At 44.8% G+C, this 13,338-nt stretch overlaps 1 protein-coding gene across 20 annotated transcripts in view; it reads left to right on the forward strand.

Annotated features, from left to right (window-relative positions):
• Positions 1-13,338, forward strand: part of LOC116448603 (poly(rC)-binding protein 3-like) — a 516,599-nt gene that overhangs the window by 487,582 nt on the left and 15,679 nt on the right. For 12 of the 20 annotated variants that reach the window (XM_032119362.1, XM_032119372.1, XM_032119383.1 and 9 more), the window contains 2 exons: positions 599-651; positions 8,824-8,993. The exons of 1 other annotated variant lie outside the window; for it this stretch is intronic. In XM_032119362.1, the coding sequence (XP_031975253.1) occupies positions 599-651; positions 8,824-8,993 (223 nt within the window). Of the gene's footprint in view, positions 1-598; positions 652-8,823; positions 8,994-10,216; positions 10,697-13,338 lie in introns of those variants that run through there. 7 more of the 20 variants (XM_032119333.1, XM_032119342.1, XM_032119393.1 and 4 more) reach the window with 5 other exon arrangements.

The following is a 13,338-nucleotide window of genomic DNA, read 5'->3' on the forward strand; positions in this document are numbered from 1 at the left end:
TGTATGCAGCTTAGAGTACTTTGTCCATTTCCCTTCCAAAATTACCCTTCCCAACATTTCTTCAGCAACTAATCCCACATATAATTTCCAAATTTTCTTAGGTTAATTTCTTCGTCCTTATTTTAATTTTTTTAATTATTTTTCATAAATATGTATTTTGTTCTGCTAATTGTTCATTTGACATCCACTTTAATTTTCCATGTTCTAGAACTCCTAGTAGACAGGTCCAATTTCAGCCATCCATTAATTTCTCAACTGATGTGTTTAGAACAAGCTTCAGAGACTATTTTTAGAGCAAACCATTTTCTAGAAGCTTTTTATGATGACCCTGTGGAATCTCATGTGACATTTGTTGCTTTGGTGGGTTAAAGGTTAATTAAAATAAGACTCATTTAAAATTAGTCCAGCCCTCTGAGTTTTGCATCCTTTGCTTTCTTTTCTGTTTCACTAGCAGTTCTCTATTGTTCTTTGCTCCTTTCTTTTCTCTTTTTTTCTTTTCTCTCCTTTCTGTATGTGTCCTTCTTTAAAATTTCATTTGTTGTGTCTTGCCCTTCTTGCAAACAGCTGGCGTAACATTTTCCCTCTGTCCCCTGAATAGGACTGGATGCCACTACTCCAACCAGTTCCCATGAACTTACTATTCCCAATGATGTAAGTGGACCAATAGTCCGTATCTCTTTCTCTTCTCTCGCTCCTCTGCCACCAGAGGGGACACCTTTAATCTTTGGCTGATCTGCAAGCACCAGCCCCAGAATAAACTGTGCAGCACTCAGTCTGTGGGGAGGGGTGCGAGGGGTTGGTGAAATGCTGGATGGAAGCAGCAGGAATCACTCTCCCCTCTCATGCCCCATGGTGACAGCTCCACAGGGCTTCACTGGCTTCACAAAAGCCTGTGTTCCCAGAATTCATCTCTCAGGTGACACTGGTGTGGGTGTTCTCAGCAGAGGGGCCAGAGGGGGTGGAAGAATGTGCAGCCCTGTGCTGTGTGTTGGGCTGGAGTCCTCTGTGCCCATCTCCACTGAACCCTGCACTTACCCGAGACTGTATTTTTCCTGAGCAAAAAAAGCTACTTTGGATAGGTAAAGGTGCAGTGTAAGGGTTTATTTAAAAAACAAGGGCTAGAAACGCTCCTGCTCCAGCAACTCTGGGTCATCTGTGATCAACAGGCCCAGTGTCCATGAGCAACATGGTGCTGAATCTTAAAACAGCTACTCAAAATGCCCAGCTGATATGCTGGGCGTCACATAAAAATGCCTTCCCCTTTTATTCAATTTCATTGCAGACAGGATTGGGGTCTTTGTTCAGTTTTCATTACAAATGAGTCACTTGGAAAATGGAAGTTTTTCCCTCCAGTAAAAAGAGCTTTCAAGCATGAGTGGGATCACAAATAGCAATTATATTACTTAAGAGATACTTACAATATTGTGCAAGCCCTATTAAACTCAGTGGCGATGATTTACAGTAAGAAAAAGATACAGAATCACGAAGAAGTGGAGTTGTGAGTGCTGTGATTTCTTAAGCTTTCTGTTACATAAAAAATGCCCTCCTGATTTATCAGTTCCTGCTTTGCAACCCAATTTATTTTAGGTTGAGAATTTTTTAGGAGCACCCTCTTTATCCTTACAGCACAAGTTTCTTAATCTCACTTTCAGGCAAATGTTGTTCTTGCCATCAGAGATGTAAATCCAAGGTCACTCTTCTGACTTTCTTTCTTTCAGGGCTCATAGCAGAGAAAGAGAGGGAGAAAGTTGGCCCTGGGTCCTGTAGTGCACTAGAAATTTTTAAAAACCATCAGTTTCTCATCCATGAGGTGTGAAATGCTCAGCTCAGCACTGTTGGCGAAGAGCAAACACGAATCTGCGCGGTGCCTCTCACAGGAGGCTTTTCTGGCTACACAGTGTGTTCTTGCTGTTGTTGCTAAAGGAGCAAAGCCAAGGCCAAAATGGGGTTAGGCTTAGGAAGAGCCTGCAGAGGCTCTGCAGGTGGTGAGAGGGAGTTCTTATGTTTCTATGGTGTCAAGGTGTGCAGTAGAGGACCGGAAGGTTGGCGCTGCCCGCCTGAGCTCTGTGTGCTCCTGTCTGTGTGTGCACACCCAGGGTTGCAGAGCAGAGGGAAGAACGGGCTCTTCTCCTATCAGCAATCAGGAGCTGCTCGGGAATTTTGCAGGTGCCTTCCCTGGGGTCTCCCAGTGTGACCATGCATACTAGTGTCCCATGTCCCCATCACAGCTGCACTAGGGCTGCTCTCCAGGCAGCCCAGTGCCAAAAATGTATTTCTTTCTATCAGCAGTGGCCAGCAGGATCAGGACAGTGATTGTCCCTCCGTGCTTGGCTCTGGTGAAGCTGCACCTCAAATCCTGTGTTCAGTTTTGGGCCCCACAGTTCAGGAAAGACACTGAAGTGCTGGAGCGAGTCCAGAGAAGGGCAGTGAAGCTGGTAAAGGGTCTGAGCACAAGTCCCATGAGGAGCTGCTGATGGAGCTGGGGTTGTTCAGCTTGGAGAGAGGAGGCTCAGGAGGGACCTCATTGCTCTCTGCTTGAAAGGAGACTGTAGGCAGGTGGGGGTTGGTCTCCCAAGTAAGTGATAGGAAAAGAGGAAATGGCCTCAGGATGTTGCACCAGGGGAGCTTTAGATTGGATATTAGGAGAAATTTCTTCACTGAAGGGTTGGTCAGACATTGGAACAGCCTGTCCAGGGAAGTGGTGGAATCATCATCCCTGGAAGTGTTCAAAAGGACATTGTGGATGTGACACTTGAAAACTTGGTTTAGGTGGTGCTGGGTTAATCATTGGGCTCTGTGATCTTAGAGGTCTTTTAGAACCTTAATGATTCAAAGAGAAATGAGGGTATGGGGGAGATGGAGAGATATGAGTCAGAGAGGGTGGGAAGGCACCAGCACCATCAGTCAGATGCTGTGTGTGGAGGGAGGTCAGGGTGGGAGAGGCAGCAGCAGCTGTGCATTAAAGCCTGCATGGGCAATTTGACTTTGCTTTCCCAATAAGCATCTCTTAGTCCCAGTTTTGATGGACGGTCTGTCAGTGTGGGACAGTGATTGTTTATCTGGCTGAAGGTGAAGGAAGCTGCAGGCTCTGGCATGGAGCTGCAGTGCAGCCCTGAAGCTGCACATGGTTTGTCCCCTGCCTGCTCCAACTCCAGGGATTGCATTAGTTCCACAGCTTTCTTATCATATGTGCTTATCTGTGTAAAAGTCCAGCACACATGAGAAGACCATGGAACTTGCAAATACCTGCGTGCTTTGCAGCTATCAGAGAAGCCAGTGTATATCTACATGTGCTACAACATACCTTTTAAAACCAGAATAATCATAAACACATAAAGCCAAAGCCTCAGTAAGAATCTGCTGGAGAAAAATCAGATATAAAGACAATAAGGAGCTGAGAGTTTAGCCTAGTCTACAGCAGATAGCGATTAATAACCATTTACAAGTTATGTAGCTTCGTATTAAATTTTCCTCACGCCCTCTGGCATTTTAGGCAGTGACAGAATTTTTTGTTATTAATAATTTCTGTAACAACATCATGCTGCTTTCTTCATACAATATGCTGACAGTGGCAGTTAACCTGTTGCTCAATAACAGAGAGATACTGGAGAATAAAAAAAAATATGTTTCACAGAAAGTTATTTTCCACATGCTAAAAGCTGAGGCTTCCTCTCCAAATAATGAATTCAGAAGATTTGCCTTTCTAGGTTTTTTCGTAACTTCTATGTAACTCCAAAAATAGAACAAAGAGGACACTTTTCCCAGTCCATCTCAGAACTCACTTTGGTCCTTATCTAGTATCTCACTTTGCTCATCAAAGCCTCTTACAGGGGCATTTGGTTGCCTTTCTTTCCTTGCTGGCATCTTGTCTGTCCTTCCACTGCTGCCCAAATTATACAGTAGAAATGTGTTTCACCTAAATCCCAGAACAAAGTGGCATAAACAGGTCCTTAAAAGAATCTTAAAAGAAAGAAGACATAGCATCCTTGGGTGTAGATAACAGATGTCTTAAGATTTCATGAGTCAATACCCCAAAATGTTCATTGAGAGTAAACGAAGAAACCCAATAATAATTTAAAAATCTGTCTCATTAAAAACGGCATATTTTGCATTATGTGAAAGAGACAGGGACAAGCAACAGGAAAGCATCTTACCCCTCAGGAAGCACCAAGAACATTTTAAGGCAGCTGGAAATCTGATCAGTACTCTGTAGAAACAGAAGTGTCAATCCATCCAAGATGGATATGGCAGACTTGAAGAACTGCCTTTATTTCCCTATGGTGCCTTAAATACTTCCCTGCAAATGAGTGGGACCTACATGTGCAAAATGTTCTCAGAGCAGCCCACATGTTTTCTGTTTTCTATATGGCTCATTGCAAAGTCTGTGCATCATTATAGTCTAGCTTTTGCATTGTCATGGCAAGGAAATTTCTTAACATTATTATTGTTTTGGTCTTAAGAGATGCAGAGTATTTAAGCATCTTTTTCCAGGCCCTGCTGCAAGTCTGTAAAGAACTGTAATCCTGCCTCAGGAGATATTTCTCTGTATAGAGTACTCTGCCCCAGACCTTCTGGTTAAAAAACACAAAACGAACCAACCCAAACCTGAAACTAAGAGTTTCAGCCTGTATCTTTCTGAAAAGAGATTGAAGAGTCTCATTCATGACGAGCACCTGCTTGCTCAGCTAATGCAGAGGCTTTGCCAAAGCAAACGGACTTGCTCTGTGTTGGCAGTGGGGAACCACGGGGAACCATGAAGACCTGTGGACTGGTGTGGTCAACCCCTCTGCTCCTGACAGCAGATACCAAGTTGCAGAGGCTAATTGCTGGCCCTTTTTACAAGCACTACATTATAAGAAAGGAGGCTGATTCTTTTTTACCTGTGTGTAAAATCTCCATGCCACTTCCTGTGGCAGTCAGTGCTCTGCAGGATTGAACTCTTTTATTAGACTCTGTCAGTGCTTTAGCATTACAGGAAAATTTTATATATATATATATATATATATATATATATATATATATGTAAAGAATTTCTATTTAGCATTATGGGGAAGATAAAAAAAATGGAAGAGAGGTACCTGAACCAGAGATGCCGTAGCATATTGGGAGAAACTATCGACATCAGGAGTTTGGGGTGGGAGGAATTATAGCAGATCTTTGAGTCCCACCCTTTAAGAGTCCAGAACTCCTGACTCAGTCCTATTTCCCTTTGTGCCAGCAGAACTTTACTGAAGAACAGAGTAAAGCTAGAAAAAGGCAAAAAGCAGAACGTGTGTTTTAGGGTTGGTTTGTTTGGAGTTTTTTGGCACAAGGAGAAATGAGGTACATTGAGGTAGGGGAAGATGGAGGTGGTGTAGAGAAAGTGGAAAGGGAACCATTTTTACCTGGTGCTCACAGATAAAGAATCAGCTGAAATTTTGGGGTGTACAACCAAGTAGTGATACTTAGACACAACACATCAGCAAGCTCTGCAAGTCACTGCCATGGCCCTTGGACAGCGAAAGGAGAAACAGGTTCATAAAGAAATTGTCAGACAGATGGACTATGGAGCAGAGATAGCAGCTGCTGCTCACAGGGTCTGTAAGCCTTAGGTGGGAATTTGAAATACTGGTGGAAACTTTATTTTATACCTCACACTGGGGTTTTTTTGGGTTTGGTTTTTTTTTTGTAAGGGTGGGCTACTGCCACAGTCAGAGACAGACTACTGGGCTTGATGCACATCTGATGTGAGCTCTTCTAGCCAAGTCTTGAGAGAGTCAAAATATATATGCATGTACATACTATGTGTGTGTGTATGTACATACATGTGTATGATAGATACTTATAGTACAAGTATGCAAAGAATCACTGAATGGGTCTGTTTGAAGGGACCACATTGGGTCATCTGGTCCAACCTCCCTGCTCCAGCAGGGTCATCCTAGAGCACATGGCACAGGATTGTATCCAGATGGTTTGTGAATATCTTCAGTGAGAGAGACTCCACAATCACTCTGGGCAACGTGTTCCGGTGCTCAGTCACCCACACAGTAAAGCAGTTCTTCCTCTTACTCAAGTAGAACTTCCTGTGCATCATTTTTTGCCCATTGCCTCTTGTCCTATTGCTCAGCACCACTGAGCAGAGCCTGGATCCACCCTCTTGGTGCCCTTCCTTCAGATACTCACAGACATTGATGAGGTCCCCTCTCAGTTGTCTCTTCTCAAGGCTGGACAGGCCAAGTTCCCTCAGCCTTTCCTCATAAGAGAGATGCTTTCAATCATCTTTGTGGCACTCCACTGGACCTGCTTCAGGAACTCTCTGTCTCTCCTGTCCTGAGGAGCCCAGAAGTGGACACAGCACTCCAGACACAGCCTCACTAGGGCTGAGTAGAGGGGGAGGATGACTTCACTTGATGTGGGGGCGATGTTATTTATTCCTCATGCTCCCCAGGATCTCATTGTCCTTCTTGGCCCCAAGGGCACACTCCTGGCTCATGGACACCTTGTTGTCCACCAAGACTTCCAAGTCCTTCTCCACGGAGCTGCTTTCCAGCAGGTCAGCCCCCACCTTTGTTGAATTTCCGAAGGTTCCTCTCTGCCCATCTCTCCACCCTGTCGAGGTCCCTCTGCGCAGCTCTCTGGGGTACCAGCCACTCCTCACAGCTTTGTGTCATCAGTGAACTTGCTGAGGAAGCCTCTGCCCCTTCATCTGAGTCACTGATGAACAAGTTAAGCAATACTGGGCCCAGTATTGAGCCTTGGAGGGCACTACAAATGACAGGCCTCCAACTGGACCCTGTGCCACTGATGATTATATTTATTAGTAAGTGTAGTATTAGACTACAGTGTATAGTAGGCTTGGTAGTCTGTGGTAGGTTTGGCTCCTCTCCCCAAATGGGCCAGAGGTGTTTGGATGCAGTTTCACATGGTTTCATCTCAGAGCAAGGCATCTGAGGCGGGTGTCTTTATGTTAAACCAAATGCCCAAAACCAGATGTTCCTTGAACTTCTTCAACAACACATCAGCTCTTGAATACTCAGGTACTGCTCAAATTTCAGTGTAAGTAACACATAATGTGAAAGGCATCCCAGAGAGAGCCCCAGCCCCCAGCACTGCTGTCCTTCCTGCATGGCAGATGGAGTAGTGTGTTCTGCATGAGCCACAGGCCATGTCATGGCTTGCAGAAGGTGTCCAAACAGCCTGTTGTCACAGCAATGAAGGGTGACTTTGGAGAGCTTCAGGCCAAAGGTTATCAAACCTCTCCTCCAGACACCAGCATCACCAGTGTCCTTGACCAGTGTGGACTCAATCCTCACTACCTCACTCAAAGTCAGCTAGGAGATGGCACATTCTTTGCACTGACCCACCTGGATGACAAGCTGGGCATCACTGGAGGACCCCCAGCACGTACAAGTGGCAGCTTCCTGAGTGACCCAGCAGGTGCCTTCTCTGCCTGTGCTCTGGTGCTCTCCTGCGCCACCCTCACTCCCTGCAGACCATGGAGGCCAGAGAGATTGAGGCATCGGCAGCAGAGGCTTAGGGGTCCTTGTGCTGCCCACAGGTAGCCAGTGCAGGCATACTGGTATGCACACAGACAGGCCAGAAGCTCACATCAGTCCTCTGCACTGGTATGTGTAGTCACATACTAAGAGAGATCCGTGGGATAAGGCCAGCAAGGCCCCCTGTTGTAGCAGGATGGGAAACCCTGTGTGCATTTCCTGCCACCCCATTTTTTCCCCTCGTGGTTGCTCCTCTTGTGCTCGTCACAGCTTGGTCTTTGTTTCAGCTACCTGGGTATCCACTTTGGCTTTTTGTTTGTCCCTGAGTGTGAAGCAAGGATTGCATTGGGAGATTTTCTTCTTTTGATAAAATGTCTGGACAATGTGAATCTGTTTCTGGCCAGTTACTCCAAGTACTACAGCACCACAAAGGGTGGTCAGGTGTCAGGGCCTGAAGCAGCAGGAAGGGTGGGAGGGGAAGGGCAGTCTCTCTGTCTTGGCACATCCTTCTGCAAAACTGGCAACATTATCCCAGCATCAACAGACCTGTAGAGTAATTCCATTTTCTACCCCTTCTGGCCATGGCTGAGCTTCTCAGCACCCATCCTTCCTTAACAGAGAACAAAATCCCCCTCCTCACCCTTACAGAAACCAAAACATCTCAGCCTCAGCTGCTGGCTTGGTGCCCACTTGCTCCTGGGGGCTCCCCATGCTGGAGGAGCAACACCCTGGGGGACACATGCACACACACAGAGCTCAGGCTCAGTTCTATTCACAAAATAAGAGTTTTGGTAAGTTTCTGTAAAGGAAGGCAGACAAATTTCAGTCTCTTGCTATGCCTGTTTCTGCCTGCAGTCAGAGAGCTGTAAATCCCACTGACTTTAATGCACAGTACCTGGCCAAGCAAGAACCATGTGTACCCAGGGAGGTGTAGGGCAGTCAGCGCTCTGGAAAGGTGCAGAGCCACACTCAGCAGCTGTGGATGGTCAGCCTGACTTCCAGCTGCTGCTCTTGGCTTGCTGCTGCCACTGGCAAGTCAGGTGGGGCTGTGGTTTGTTTTTCTCAGCACCTCAGCAGGCTGTCATTTTCTGCCATGGGAGACAGTGAAATAGTTTTGAAAAACCAGAAATAAGATACTGACTTAACCATGTAGCAGCAAAACTGGATCTCGAGGCATATGAGCATAGAGCCAATAGACTGCACTAGTGATTCCTTCCAAACAGCAGAGCAAAAATCTTCTTTTGCTACTGAGCTGCTCATAACCATGTTTTTAGCAATACTACAGATTGCAGTTAAGTGGTTTTTGCTTGTGTCTGTGGCACTAATCTCAGTCTTTGTCCCGCTCCAGTTAATAGGCTGCATTATTGGCAGACAAGGCAGTAAGATAAATGAAATCAGGCAGATGTCAGGAGCGCAGATCAAGATTGCTAATGCCACAGAAGGCTCGGCAGAACGACAAGTTACAATCACAGGATCCCCTGCAAACATCAGCTTAGCACAGTACCTCATTAATGCAAGGTAAGTTGGCTTTGTAAGTGATCATGCTTCTGCGAGATTGCTCTGTCTGCTCTCCAGCAAATGTCTGTCCTGGGTAGATCCAGAAAGTTGCTTTGCAGTGTCCATTTTGTGTAGTATTACCGAATTCCTAATGGTTTGTAAAGCCTGTATCATTAGAACCTGTGTTTGCTGTTGGTTTATATGGAAAGGAGCTTAATCCGGTGCAATTCCAGGTACATGTTGAATGACAAAAGCTGCAAAATCTGAATTCTCACATTAGCATCCACCTAAAATATCGGTGGATAAATTAAATGAAATGACAATCATAAATTCTTTAGAGGAAAATACTTTTCACAGACCCATTTTACTGTCCTAAATGGCAAATATAGTGAAACAGATTGCAAAACAGATCTAATTTACCGAGTGGAAATTGCCACTCAGAGTTGATAAACTGACATTAGGTTGCTGAAGAGGCACAGGATTTACTTTTTCAGAGACAGCACCACAAATCTGTAAGAAGCATTCCCTAATGAGACTGGGTGAGACAGCTTCTCCACTTCTCATTCCCAGAATTAATGAAAGCACTGGCTGTTTAGCTAAGCCACGGTGATGGCTTAGCTCTCTAACAGTCTTTATATGATTATTTAGAAAAATATTAAAATTGATCCCACTTTTATTTGCTATTACATGGAGAAGAAAGTGCAATGGATATAGTGCTGTCTCCTAGATCTACTTGTAAATGCTGGACTGAGGCAATATATTTTGGGGGAGGGGGAGTAGCTATGTATTTTATGGCTTCTTTTCTTTTATTTTCTTTTTTACCCCCACAAAAATACTGTGATATGAATCGAGCTTTGTGTTTAACTATGTTTGCTGTTAAGGTAGTACAAAGTATGTGATTTATGTGGGGGCTGCAGTCACAGGCCTACAGCTTCCTGTGGTCCAGCCTCCTCTCCATCCCAGTTCTGTAGTGCACCACTGTAATGGTTGGAGTGGAGGAACGGGATGTTTGTGCAGCTCTGTGTTATAGCAAGCAAAAATACTGCTTTTTATAATTTAGTATGAAAGCAGCTTCCTAGGGAAAGATATATCTAGGGATGGCACTGTGAAAACTAAGATAAGCCATTTCCAGAACCTTAAAACAACCTACAGCTCTTTTGATTTATATTCTTTGTAGCAAATATAAGTCACTTCCGTAAGCCCTGTAATCAAATAAAAATGTGTTCCCTCCTTTAACCCTTAAGGATATGTTCTTCTCTTGGTGTTCAGGGATTCCCCACACATCGAGACGAGAATAGACCCCTTCATTTTTAGTTGCACAAACACCATATGGCATGCATCTGGATCTCGGAAGATAACCATTTAAGATCTTCAAGACAGCTAAAGCATGCAAATAGAATAATGCACTTATTAATGGAGTTGCAGTGAGCTGCTCACCAGAGACAGAAACTCTAGTGAACAAAACTGTTTGACTCACTTTAGAAAAGCCTGTGAACTCTCACACTTCTGTTGGTTCTGTTTAATGGTTCTTTTGATGGAATGGGATCTGTATGAGGTCTTTTAACATACTTTCGCAAAGAAGAAAACTCCTCAGCAGTCATATACCACGGATCTCTATCTATACCCTGTGAAACCAGAAACAAAGTTCTTTGTTCCTGTTAAATTTCTAGATAGAAGTCAATTGTTACCATAATCTACAATAAACCATCATATATTATTATGTACCATGTGTTGGAACTGTATTTAGATGAAGTGACTTCATTTGTAAATGAAGACTCTTAAAGTAATGTATAATAAATTAAGCTGTAAGGTAACATAGGCAATTAAGGTGGCTTTTTCATTTTAAAAAGTGGCACTGTTCCAGACCTCTCCTTTCACATGGGACATTGCTGTCCAGCCAGGTGCCACCACAGCAGCAGTGCGAGTTCAGTCACACAGGAGGAAAACTGAGAAGCTCTGAGTCGGGCAGGAGGTCTGCTCTAGTGAGGTTTAGGTGCTCGGGTAGGACAGAGGTGCAGGGCCAGGCTGCTGCTGCTGCTGCTGCTGCTGCTGCTGCTGCTGCCTCTGTGTGCTGGGAGCCACTTCCTAAACCTCCCACAAGTGATGCCGTCTCTTTTAAAGACGGTGGCATAAAACAGCTTTGGGGAAGAGACTGCCCAAAATGTGGTCTGGTATGTGAAAATAATAATTAGAAAAAATAACAGCCATATAAGCATTCAGCATTAGGTAGATCTTTTTCTCCTCTACAAGATCTGTTGTTCACAGGAATCGGTTTCCAGGGCCAGTATTTCTGCATAAACCAATGTCTTTCAGCAACGTAAGATGTAAAAAACTAAAATTACCTATCCACAGTATTCCTGAAACGTACTGCGTGTATCTTCAAGCTGTCCTCCAGCCAAAGTTGCTATCTATAGAATAATTTATCAGCTTGCTTTAAGACTTTTATTGCAATCTGGTGTTGGATATGTACATAGTATATTCTAAATTATAGATATATAAATATATTGATATAATATCAAGACAGATTTAAATCTTTCTAAAGTATTGGTTTGATTCTGTATTGCTTACCCGAGCGCTGGCCTCTGTACTAATAGAGCGTGTCTTAGCTTGTTTGCAGTAGAAATGTCTTTTTTCCTGTGAAACCTTCTGTCTCTTTAACTGGTCTCCACTGTAGTAACTAGATTTTCATTACCCAGTTCCATCTTCTAGCTTTTATTAAGATTGAACTGCATTTTAGTTTTCCTGTGTAATATCTGACTTTGGATTATAAATGAACTTAGCCGGCAGCACTTGCTCCTTGTTGCAGAGCAGTTTCCTGAAGGTATTTTTTTATGAGAGGTTCATTCACAGACACAACAGGACTGCCAAAGCCACACCTGCTCTCTTCTTTTCACCAGTTTTGGGTAATGCAGGATGTGGCCTTCAGTGTATGTATTGGGAAGGTGCAGGTCTGCAAAGGGACAGTGTCAGATTGTCACCATGAAATTTTGTATGAAGGCTGCCTCGCCCACTTCCACATGCAATGTTGTTGCATCCACAGTTGGTTTGGGAAACTGCCACTGCCATGGGACAGCTGATAGCTGACCTGATGAACTCCCACCATATGTGTTGCCGCCAGTAACAAATGGGAAACAGGGCAAATTACTGCTACAGTCGTACCTGTGTGAGTAAACCAGAGACAGGGAGTTTGAATGGCTGCTACCAACACCAGCATTTTGGCCTTGGGATCTGTTCTCCATGCTGGTGCAGAAAAAAGCTTAGGCTCAAACACCCCCCCATATCAGTAAGGATTTTTTTGGTTTTGTTGAATGCACAGTAGGCAAATTTGGAGTCACTGAAACACTGAGTCCTGCAATACCTTGCTATGGGCCTCCCTCCCAGAATAATACTGAGTAATACTAAAAAATCCAACTGTATAAACTGAGTTTTTCAAAACATAGTAGGGCATCACATGTAGTTCCTACACCCCCTAGTCGAGGATGTACACTGGAGTTGAGTCTCTGATTCAGTGGTCTTGACATAAATCCCTCTGTGTGAGTAGACACCAACAGCACAAGGGTGCACTTCTCTCTGCTTAGAAAAGCTAAGAGTTGCTCATCCATGAGGACAGATAAAGACTTCAGAGCAGGAAAATGAAAATTTCACCTCCCACAAAGGAGTCTGAATTTCATGCACTCGCCCGCCTTCCCTCCCAGCTCCTCGCAGAAGATGCTCTCCTTCCAACTTCCCAGCAAGAGCCGCCGAGGTGTTTATGCTCCAAGAGCCCTCTTTCCTTTGTGGGGAAGAGAGGAGCTCAGTGCTCAAGCATTTCCATCTCTCCTCCACACACTCCTCTCCCCAGCTCAGACCCGCTTCAGGTGCCCTTCAGACTCACCATCAGGAGCAGTGCTTTGGGAAGCTCTAGTCCAGTGTCCCCATTCCCTACATAGCACTGGTTGATCCTTGCATCGTTGCATGAGGCAGGCAGTGTGCTGGTCATTGCCTTTCTCTGGCTATGAACAGCCTTGGGGCTGTTATTCTCAGAACTGTGTCTAAGGTGAGGAAAAGTGAGGCTCTTCCAAGCCATGTGTGCGGTGACCATGCTCCCCTCCCAGCCTGCAGCCTGGCTACAGCTGCTCTCCAAGCCTGCTCACCCAGTCCCCAACAGGGACCAGCACAAACCCTGTGCTGGGAAGCCTCCCTGGGCCTGATGGGGTGTGGTAAGAAAGCACCAAGTCCTCTGCATGGCCAGCCAGCAGCTTGCTGGCACTTCACTCTGGAAGCAAGGAGCTGCTACAGCTCCTCAGCTCACCTCAGGAGAAAGCCCAGGAGCCTGACAAGTTAGTAGTTGCCAAAAAGACAACCCCAAACTTCCTATACACATATA

The sequence above is a fragment of the Corvus moneduloides genome, chromosome 1, assembly GCF_009650955.1.
Source record: "Corvus moneduloides isolate bCorMon1 chromosome 1, bCorMon1.pri, whole genome shotgun sequence".
Lineage (NCBI taxonomy): Eukaryota > Metazoa > Chordata > Aves > Passeriformes > Corvidae > Corvus > Corvus moneduloides.